Below are 11,403 nucleotides of genomic sequence, written 5' to 3' on the forward strand. Positions count from 1 at the left end.
CCCACTCTGTTTTCGCGCTGGCGGCGCCCCTAATAGTGTACAAACGAAAATGTGGCCTGCACATTTCTGTACAAACAATGTACAAACGATTGCGATACTTTGTGATTCAATTGGACATCGTGTGGGGAGCTACCACTCAGACAGCTCCCCACTTTGTTTTCGTTCTGGCGGCGCCCCTAAGTTTGTTCAAACAAAGATTTCGCCTGCACATTTCTGTACAAACGATGCACAAACGATTGCGACAATTTGTGATTTAACTGGACATGGTGGGAGGGGCTACCATTTGGACAGCCCCCACTTTGGTTTCGTTCTGACGGCGCCCCTGATTGTGTACAAACGAAAATTTCGCCTTCACATTTCTGTAGAAACGATGTACAAATGATTGCGACAATTTGTGCTTGAATAGGACTTGTTGGTGGGGGGCTACCATTTAGACAGCCCCCACTTTGTTTTCGTTCTGACGGCGCCCCTAATTGTGTACAAACGAAAATTTCGCCTTCACATTTCTGTAGAAACGATGTACAAATGATTGCGACAATTTGTGCTTGAATAGGGCATGTTGTTGGGGGGCTACCATTTAGACAGCCCCCACTTTGTTTTCGTTCTGACGGCGCCCTTAATTGTGTACAAACGAAAATTTCGCCTGCACATTTGTGTGCAAACGATTGAGACCATTTCCGATTGAGTCTGATAAGGGGGGGGGGGCTGTCTAAATAGACGTCTCCTTTTCACCTCTACTGTAATTAAATTCTTCCTCGAGAAAATCTGTAATCAACACTGTCAGTAGCTACGTCCTCGAGTAATATACCTTAACAAGTACAGCTTTATTTTCGTATATTTTTCAACAGTTAACCAATTTAAAACTATCGCAAACAAGAATATGTAGTCAACTTCTTAAATACTTCGCTCGCCGAAACCCGTTCAGCGCGTGCAACAAGCAAAAACAACATGTTTGGCGTCTCACAAATGGAAAAGGGGGAAAAAAGAGAAGGAAAAGCAGCACGGCAGTGCCTTATCGCAGTCAGAGCTGACAACATAGTTTCGGTCGTCACTAACGCGAATAGACCTACTAGCGGTGTACAAGAGTTATACAGTTACAATATACGTCGTGCCACATTAGCGCTACAGGCGGAATGTGCACGAACTACAAATGAATATGTTCCCTTACAAGCATCAGTCACTGTTGCACCCTCTTTACATTCTACACATCCTTTTTTCTCCCACTTTTTGACCTTGACAAGCAGAAGTACCAGGCTTTCCGAGTTCACAACCATAAACTGTTTGTGTACAGAGTACGTTTTCAGTTCTTCGAATGACTGTGCGCGCGAAGAACAAGGGTGATGATCGGGCTACCGTATACGGAAGTCAGTAACACCCGGTTGCAATAATAAATGTAAAATACAAATATAGAGCCTTGACAATGCCGTGAGGATGAATATATATATAAATATATATATATATATATATATATATATGTTTTGGAAACCGTTTCTTAGATGGACAAATCGGCTACCACGGATCCCATTACGTTTGTGGGCATACATTTTAAAATAAAATTTTTGGCCTCAGGGTCCCAGATGTCGTTCAAGGCAAAATTTGCAAATGGTAAAAGGGATTTGAGATTTGCTAAACAAGAAACACGAAGTACATGAGTTATGTTCTGCTAAAAAACACGGTAAGAAGGAATAGCGCAAAATCCCGTGTTTACAAATGCCCAGTAATAACAAACCGGAAACATTTCTGTCAATGCAAAGACAACCGGAAAGGTTCCCAATGTTCCACTAATTTGTAGCTAAAACATACATTTACAAGTCGGAACACAACTTAATCAAGGGCAAAAAGCATTCCGCTAAGTAGCAAACTCATCACATTTGTAGCCCAGGAGTTAGCTGGAATGAATTTAATACGGATTATTTGATGAAATGTATTGAACGGACAGTGAACATGAAACGTTAGGGTATGTGTGTTCCTGGTATAAGTTTAGAAGGAAAAAATGATAACGCAAGCACATCGAAAGGTTGTAGCAAAACTACGAGTTAAAGTGAGATAGCCAACAACTCGAATAATAGAAAGGGTAAAAAACGAGCAAGCAAGGAAAAAGAAATATTATGAAGTCCAAGAGGGCGAGAGGCGAAGAGCAAGTAAATTGATAAAGCAAGTATGTCCCGAAGAAAACTATTGGACCAGACTGCAAATGTAAATGGAGGAGAAACAAAGTAATTTGCAAAAAAAAAAAAAAAAAAAAAAAAACACTACTAAAACAATTCTACGATATAAGCATGCCCCATTTGAAACATTAGGGAAACATTATAGTTCCCCATGTTCACATCTGTTTTGTGCTCATAACAATATTATCAGGAAAGGTCAGGTCTACATCAAAGCTTTCTGTAATCAACATACAGTTGAGTGACTGTATCACGTTTCTATCCATGCATATTTGGATTTCCTTGGGACGTTGTTTGTGTCTTCTGCTTCCTCCCTGATTTCACTTTTTGATTAACATCGGTTTATTCAGCGAGCTATTTAATTTTACTGCATTGAATATCGATTGCGTCATTACATAACATAAAAAAGCCTCATGTGTTCCAAATCTTCGTTTGTCCTCATTTTCGGTCACCTGTACTTAGGCACATATGGCTGGTTTCCCTAGCTCCGATCTTTATTAAATGTGGTGTCCATTTTATTGAATTGCTGTAATATTTAAGGTACCTTAATCTAATTTTGCCTTTAGACGTTCCATAGTTTTGACGTGTTTATGTATTTTGAATTTTTTATGTAGTCCTACCTTCTCTTTGATAGATATTACATGACTAGTAATTTAGGGATTTTTTTTTCATTCAAAGGAGGCATTCATCACTTATCTATAATCCTTTTCTCGTACACACAAAGAGGAAATGTTAAGTGACTTTAGGTTGTTTCTACGTTACACCACTAATGAAGCGATGAAATACTTTCCTGTTTTGACATCTGTATCATTGTTTCAGATCTATAGGACTGGCCATATACTTTTCGATCAAGTTTTGTTTTAAATGCTGACCCGCCATTCTATTACACAGGAGTAAACAGTCCAGACTTTTCCAGCTTTTTCACTTTATGTCAACTTTTAAATCATATTCAACTTTCCAATTTTGCTATTTGAAAATTATGAGTAGGACCCCTGAGACTCCGGGACATATTTTTTCCCTTAATACGTTATATATTTTTTAAACGATGAAATACGTGTTTTCCTGTTTCAAATCCACCTCACCATTTCACATTTATGAAGGTGGTCTGAGACTTTTCAATGCAAATTGTGTTTTCATTTTGAGCAGCCGCCATTTTACACAGGACTATCGTAGAGAGTCGAGAATTATTCCATCTTCTTCTATTTAAGAACAGTTTTCATTCGATATGCTAGTCGACCATCCTTGACATTTGCAAATTTTGTATTGGACACCACGTGGGACACTGGGGTAAAAAATATTATTTCAAAACGTGTGTCCACAATCATAATGGGACCAATGGTCACCGATAAGTCCATCCACCAAACGACTTCCGGAAAAATGATTAGGGGTCACACTTTATGGACAGCTGGACTAATCTCAGGAAATTTGTCATTTCGAAGGGGCTATTGGCCATTGCAACCCTTTTCTCGCAGAAAGTTTGAAACATGTATTTCCTACTTGGAAGCCATCTTTGCATCGGCAGAGTTTCCTTTGTTTAATGTGGCCCTTTTAATCAAGAGGGGTCTCTTTTTGAAAAGGGGCACGTTGCCCCTTAACCTATTTTCCGAAAGAAACGGAAAAATACCTGTCGATTTATTTTCAGTCTAGTGTATATGTGCCAAGTTTGAAGAAAATCGGATAATGAGAAACCTTCTTTGTACTTTCAGTTTTTGGACTTAACGTGCCTTTACCCCAAAGTCTTAAATTTGTAAAACAATCAGTTCTAAATTTACAACTATTTCACCCTTGGAGATATTAATCATTAATCATTTTATTCCATTACTATCCCACAACGACGGGTGATTGCCTGCATTACAATGACAGACATTGCGAATTTAATATGTCATAACGAATGTTTTCTGTATAATATATACTCCAAGTAATATTTTCACTTAATTCTACGATTACCTAAATCGTTGCAAACTAATAAGCGCGAAAGTATAACCCCAAAACAACTTGAATTCTTATAGTTAAATAACTGCTCCCTTGATCCTTATTAATTTTTAGTACCATCCACTAACTGTCACTTCTAAACTTATCGAACTTATACTTTTCCTCAATTCACACTTTAAACCACATAATGCACACAATTCGGTCTAAAAACGCAACACATGCCATCGAATAAGCTTCAGTTCCTTAAAGATGTAAATCCCAATACTTTTAAACCACTTTTTTCTAGGTTCAGTTCGGTGTCACAGACTATTCACCATGTAATGTATAGTCGAAACTCTCGATATCACGTTCAACTATACAAACTAGGCGACTTACCTCCCTAATTTGTTCAATAGAGGTAAATAAGAAACATGCTATAAGGTATACTTCTGAACCATTAACACTATGAATTAAAAAAGAAAGAATTACGAAAAAAGTGAAATAGCCTTGATACAAAGGAGAGACTCATTCCTTTTTCTATTCTCCAAACTTGAGTACTTTCGCGATGCTCCTACCTATAAAATAAAATCCTATGATAGTTGAGCTAGTAGATGCTCCATTCACAACGAACATAAACCTAAAGTAGGCTAGTACAAATTATCTTCGTACATAGCAGTTCTCGGAACATTTGTTTCGCAGGTTCCATCAGATAAGCAAATTATGAAATTGACGCGTACTGCATGTAACTGACACATACCGCAACCACGAGGACAGACGCCTAGTACGCGTGAACCTAACAGACCGTACTACCATAACAAGATGGATGGAGCAGAAACTAGGGGCGAGTTTACGGCGTCCAGTGTCCCGATGAATAGTGCTTCGTCGTTTGGCGGAAGAGGGACTATTCTCGCCGTCCATTCCTGCGGAATCCATTGCGGGTTCAACATAGGCGTGTGCGTCAGATATGGTGCAAAAACATCATGCATGGACTGAGAAATGGAATGCCATACCCTTCTCCGATGAATTCCGCTTCTTTCCCCAGCACCATGATGGACGTGTACGTGTCTGGCGGTATCATGGCTCTGTTCTTCACCACACCTGCATCATGCATTGTCAAACAGGCCTTTCACTTGGCACCTTGGTACGGGGTTCCGTCGTCTTAAGTGTTCGTTCGATTCTCGTACTCATTCCACTGACATTGAACAGACAACAGTACATCACACAATTGCTCCACCCCTGTTACTGACCATTAATCTTGAACTACATAACTTCTCATTCCAACATAGTAGCGCGCGGCCCCATGTTAGAATTAATGTGCTCGTATTCCTGGAAGCTAACCACGTGGCACACTTTGGTGGCCTCGACATTCGCGCAATCTCTTGTGAATTCAGCATGTCTGGTCAATGGTGGGTCACCGACTGGCTCAACACAGGTTTCCTCCACCTCATGCTCAGGAGTTCTGACGCCAAGTGTAAGCCACTTGGGTCGCCATATCTCATGCAGACATCAAAGTACTCATTCTCTCCATTCCTCGTCTGTGATATCTGTACACACTACTAGCTCATGGAGGTTATGCTAACCTCCTAGCTTCTGGAGGTTACATGCCACATCATCGACCTGTAACCATAACCGTTTTCTGCTCTTATTATTACGTATCTATTTGCCAAAATTCGCATTTCTGCCTCATCTCCTTCTTGCTGTTATAATTTTAATGGCGAAGAGCTTAATTGACGGCTTGGTCAAACCTCTTAACCTAAAATAATGAAATTAGGAAAGTGCATATGACATTTAAACCAGGGTACCACCAAGGAAGAATTTTTGGAAATTCCACTACTAAGAAAGGAAACTTGACATTTGAATTTAAATTCACAACGTCTGCAGGTTTATTAGCTGCGGGGCTCTAGGCTAGTTGGCTGGGGATAATAATCATTATAATTAACTATTCATATCTGAGTATTCTGGAAGGTAAGAGATATAAAACTTGGTATTTGAATTGGAAATCGGTATGGTTGCATGTTTTCTGGCGCGAAGTCGTAGGACTAGCAAATACAAGGTCTGGGGGTCAAGCCTCCGCTAGTCGAATACTAATATAATATACAAAAGCAAACATTAGTAATTTTTTTATTTTCCCACAACTTTCTTCCCTGACTTTTCCAGGAGTTTAGAAATTCCCTCACTTTTCCAGGATTTCCAGGTGACAAGAATCCTAAATGTGACGTAATTCCTCTACCTTTCTGATCAGAGATTGTATTTTAGTTGGCCAAATATGAACACCGTTTTTTCCACGTTTTACACTATTACTAGACTCTAGATTTCAAATTAACTTCGTTAGCATTAGTTGAATTTCATTGTCAAATATAATTTATTTCAGGGAACAACTATATTTCTTAACATGAACTTAGCAAGCAGGGACAGAGAAACGTGGGAAGATGCAGATGAATTTCGACCAGAACGATTTATCGAAGATGGAGAAATTGTTAATACTGAGCAAATTTATCCATATGGAGGAGGTAATACGAGTATAACATACCTTTGGTAGTTAATTATCATTCTATAAAAACTAACTTACAAACTCTTCTACGATCTTTAGCTAGTATTGATATTTCAGTAATGTAATTCAGTAATGTGATGATTACATTTCAGTACAACATATTATTATATATTAGAAGCTGTAATATCATACTTTTATTAGCACGAGAATCCCGCTGCTTATGTCTGAATCGTCTAAAATATTTTATTAACTAGAAGAGTTGTTTCCTCCATTACTATTATCAATTCTTACTTCCATCATTACTATTATTGTATTATTTATTTCCATCAGAGATTAACTTTTGACGGTATTTTTTTATTTATTTTTTATTACTAATACACAGAGAGTACACAAATGTCAAGCCCCCATACAAACTCTTCCTTCCTTTTTATTTAGGCTATGTGCGGATATTTTCTCTTTCATTTTATTACCCTTGGTGGAAATCCGCACTCTCGGTGTGTTCTTGTTATTATTGTAATGATATATATATATATATATATATATATATATATATATATATATATATATATATATAAATTAGATACGAAGCACTGTAGTTGATTTGCAAACTGCTAACAATATTTTAATTTTTTTCAACTCCAGTTCTTATAGGAACTCGTATCACTGTGAAATTCACATTAAAGTACTTGTAAATGCAACACACAAGCAGTAAGCTCACGTAACCTACTCCACAAACCTGGTTTATCCATCTAATTATTCTACGAACCTAATATATCTTACTAAACTAACCTAACCTACCCTAGTAAGATAATCTATACTACTAACCTAGCTTAAAGTACTGAGCAAACTTAACCTAGTATACTAACGTATCTTCATATGTATGTATGTAAGGAATAATGTGGGTGTTCTCTTTTGCAACCCTTGGTTTAGCTGCACCCTTTACAGTATTGCATCACTTCGATCATGGTAAATTCGACTAAGGAATATTTCTTTCTTTCCATCTCCCTTGGATGCCCTAAGCACGTGCTTATTTTGATTGAATAGTTAATCCATTCCTGAGGTTACGTTAGTATACTAGCTTACGTTTTTCACTTCCGAGGTAATTGTGACGTTGTAGAACGCTCAGTAAGTGCAGCATGGAAGAAAAACGACAGTAGTGATGCTAAATGATAAGAAAGACTAATTATTTTCCTGTGGGAGTCGTGGCATTGATTACTAATGCTATTAATAGTCCGTAATCAGTTACGTTTTTTTTTTGGCCTAACGCTCCCCTTATATTTCTTCGATATCCTACAAAAACGAAGTTAAATTTTAATCTTTTCTATGCTCATAAACTGTAAGTTCTCCCCAAAATTACGGGAAAAGATTAGTATGAAATCTTGCCTCCGGAGACAATTGCGGCGCTCTTGAGTGTCAAGTAGGGTAAGTGTGATATGGAAGATAAATTATATTATTGATGTTGAATGAAAGAAAGGTCGCCATGAAAGAAATGCCGTCAGCAAGAGATCGTAACAGTGTAAAATAAGAAGAAGTTCAAAATGTTGCTACTGCTGTCATAGAGAAATCCGTGAGTAACAATGGCTTGCTAAATGCGAAGGCAATGTAGAAACATCTCGACATGCCCTATTCAACTTTGTTGAAAATTCTTCGCAAGGTACTGCAGTAGTATCTTTACAACATAACAATAAAACATCAATTGCGTTCCTCAGTTCCGATGCTCGTATGGCATTTGCATTGACATTTCATGCACAAATGGAAGTGGACAATGTTTGGCCGTGGATCTATCTATGTAGTGATGAGGCCCACTTCTACCTTCGCAGTGATATGCTACAACATTTTCTGTTTTACAGTTGGAGCAATGCAGGTGTTCCGAGTCGACAATTTTCATGCAGAACGGAGCGATGCCACCCTTGGCTTGTAACGTATAGTACATTCTTCACGAACTTCACAAAATATCGAATTCTTAGCCGTTGCTTTATGTTTCTATGACCTACCTGATCACCCGACTTTTGTTTATGGGGTAACTAAACACAGTCTAGTGTATCAGAGATACGTTCAAACTCTAAACATTTTACGTCAGAACATTATTTAGCATGTCCAAGCTGTTACTACCGAACAACTGTGTTCTGGAATTGACCATGTAGTAGATCGAATTCTCTTCATGGAACATCATCCGGTTCATGACCATCTTCACATTGAACAGCATCCCATACCTCATTGTGCAGATGCAGAGTATGCTGTTTGCATTGTGCTTTGTCATTATTTGCTGAGTACAGTGCTTCCTTCCCAATCCTGGCTTTTATCTTCCTTTTTGCTAGCATTTCTCCAATTATCCCGCCAGGAAACCACGGAAAGTAATGGAACAACATTTTGGGAGGCGTTTCTCCACAAGCGACTTTGATTTCTTACAAATTCTGGAATTGGGAGGGGGAAATCGCCGCATATAAGCATAAGAAAGACTAACGTTTACTTCGTTTGTTTTTATGATATCCCGTAACTTAAGCACAAAATCCCCCTTACGTCCGCCACTGCCCACGATATATTAATAGCGCAATAATTCCACAAGACCCACAGGACGGGTAATTACCGCCTTTTGTATCATTTAGCATCACTACTGTCGTTTCGCTTCCACGCTGCACTTTCTTAGCATTGTAAAGCGCCACAATTACCTGTGGTGGCGAATATTGGAACTAATTTTCTTTTCTATACAAATCGTTTCTTCATGTTTCCAAATATGTTCCTATCAAGATTTGTTCCATTCTGTCAAGTGGTTACGTCTCCAGAGTTCTCTGAACAGCGATACTTATTTTATGATAATCTGGTGCAATAATACAAAAAAAGAAATTAATAGAAAGTCACGTGATTTTCAGTTCAGTTATGGCATTAAGTTACAATTAGAAAGTACGCTAATTCAATATTGAAGCAGAACTACAACATCAAGCCACAGTAGAGAAATAATGTTGAGAAATGGAACTTGTTGGTCTTACGTTGAATCTATAGCAAATAGTGTTTCACGTCACATCTTACATTTACTTCTATATAGAAATCAATATTAAAACTGAAAGTTCTGCTATTACTAACTACTTTCGCTTTCAGTAGGAGTATAACATTGGGACAAAAGATTTCCTTCTGATATAGAATCCATAAAGAAGAAAATAATTTGTTCTTTGTTATTATCGTTCCTGCTTTATGAGAACAATGTTAAATCTCAATTAACAGTAGATTTCTAACTTTTCCAGTTGCAATAGAGTTGTAAAATCGGACGTTTAAAATTTTCTTGTGGTACTCAATTGCTACGAAAAAATCGCAGTCTATTCCTTATTTGAGACTTTCAGCTGCAAGTTGTAGTGTCTCATAGATGTGGAGGTCATGAAAACTATCCAGCGCCACTTGGAACCATACTAATGTTGAAAGTCCTGTATGTACAGAGGCAGCTTCATTTCTCCAAAACACCAATACTACATTCTGAAATTAGCCCACCATCATGGACACTTTAACTCCACTTCTTCAGAGCGTTAAAGAACTGATTATAAGTTGGTTTGAAGCTTGTGTTTGTTACTAGATGTTCATATTTCGAACATTTTTTTTCTTAACAAGAATTTAAAATCAATCTTGACAGGAATTATTTAATCAAATGTTTAAAATGTATTCATTCTATTTTAGGTAGGAGAAGATGTTTGGGTGAAAATCTGGCAAAAATGATTCTCTTTATATTTACAACAACGATGCTGCAGAAATTTAACTTCAGTGTTCCACTGAATCAGCCTCCACCATCAACTGAACCTATAGATGGGTTTTCAGTGAAACCAAAACCATTTCATGTTATCATTGAAGAAAAATGTTAAATACCATAAAAGCAAAGTAAAATTCTTATGCTGTACAAGTCATATTTTTACACCAAAATGTACTGATTTTATCAATAAAGAAATTGTTAATTATGCATTAAACTTGCAATCATGTTGAAAATTTACAAACAGTATAAGCGTATTTTACTATGGTGCTTTACGGAAAGGGATTACAGATTAACCAATGCGTTACTAAGAATCACTACAAACATATTTCTGGAAGCTGCTATCGATTGTTCGAATTAGTTTCCTTGATACGAACAATACGGTACACACGACCTGGAATCTTATGGTTCTTTAACAGATATAAAAGTTGCGCAGCTATGAGATGTACTGTCTAGGCGATAAGTTCCACTGCTCTTGCTATTGTTCTTTTAGACGGTAGGCCCTTACATTGCACTATTTACAACATATCAGAGGGTATTTTAATATCTATGATACCCATTAATGGAGGGGAAACAACAGCGAGGTTACTTTGTTTTATTACGAGGATTCCAACATTGATTCGTTTCTTTTGCACATGGAAACGGTGTTTACTTGTTAGACCACAGCTGTAACTGATGTAAGAAGAAATTTTGGTAGCCAAATGACCACTCTTGCAGGCGACAAATATTCTCAGTGCAAATACACACACAACACTCTTAAAATATTTGCAATCACTTCTCTTCCTCTTTGTTCACTCTTCTACCTAGCGAATCAATTCGTTATCATAAACCTTAAAAGATCTGCTATACTGGAATTGGGGAGTGCGGGCAAGTTTTGAGTTTTACTAAAAAATTAAACATGTTACCTGAATTAACGCTGACAGTCGTTCAGCATATTTGCCTCGAAGTTGAAGATGCTTATGATGCCGGTACTAGAAAAAATGATTTTAGTTGGACCTGAAGCCACTAGTTCACAATTGTTGGCATTTCCCCATAGGCATAAAATTTTGTTCCTTTGGAAAGCTTCTTTCTTTTAACTTGGAAAGAAGTAGAAGTCACTTGGTGCT

The 11,403-nt window shown here is 37.6% G+C and overlaps 1 protein-coding gene across 1 annotated transcript in view; it reads left to right on the plus strand.

Annotated features, from left to right (window-relative positions):
• Positions 1-10,412, plus strand: part of LOC145692181 (methyl farnesoate epoxidase-like) — a gene marked incomplete at its 5' end in the record, with an annotated part of 64,296 nt that extends 53,884 nt beyond the window's left edge. The window contains 2 exons of the mRNA XM_081767478.1: positions 6,448-6,586; positions 10,231-10,412. Of these exons, the coding sequence (XP_081623604.1) occupies positions 6,448-6,586; positions 10,231-10,412 (321 nt within the window). The remainder of the gene's footprint in view (positions 1-6,447; positions 6,587-10,230) is intronic.
• Positions 10,413-11,403: the final 991 nt, after the last annotated feature.

This window comes from Thermobia domestica, chromosome 8 (assembly GCF_964235325.1).
Source record: "Thermobia domestica chromosome 8, izTheDome1.hap1.1, whole genome shotgun sequence".
In the NCBI taxonomy this organism is placed as follows: domain Eukaryota; kingdom Metazoa; phylum Arthropoda; class Insecta; order Zygentoma; family Lepismatidae; genus Thermobia; species Thermobia domestica.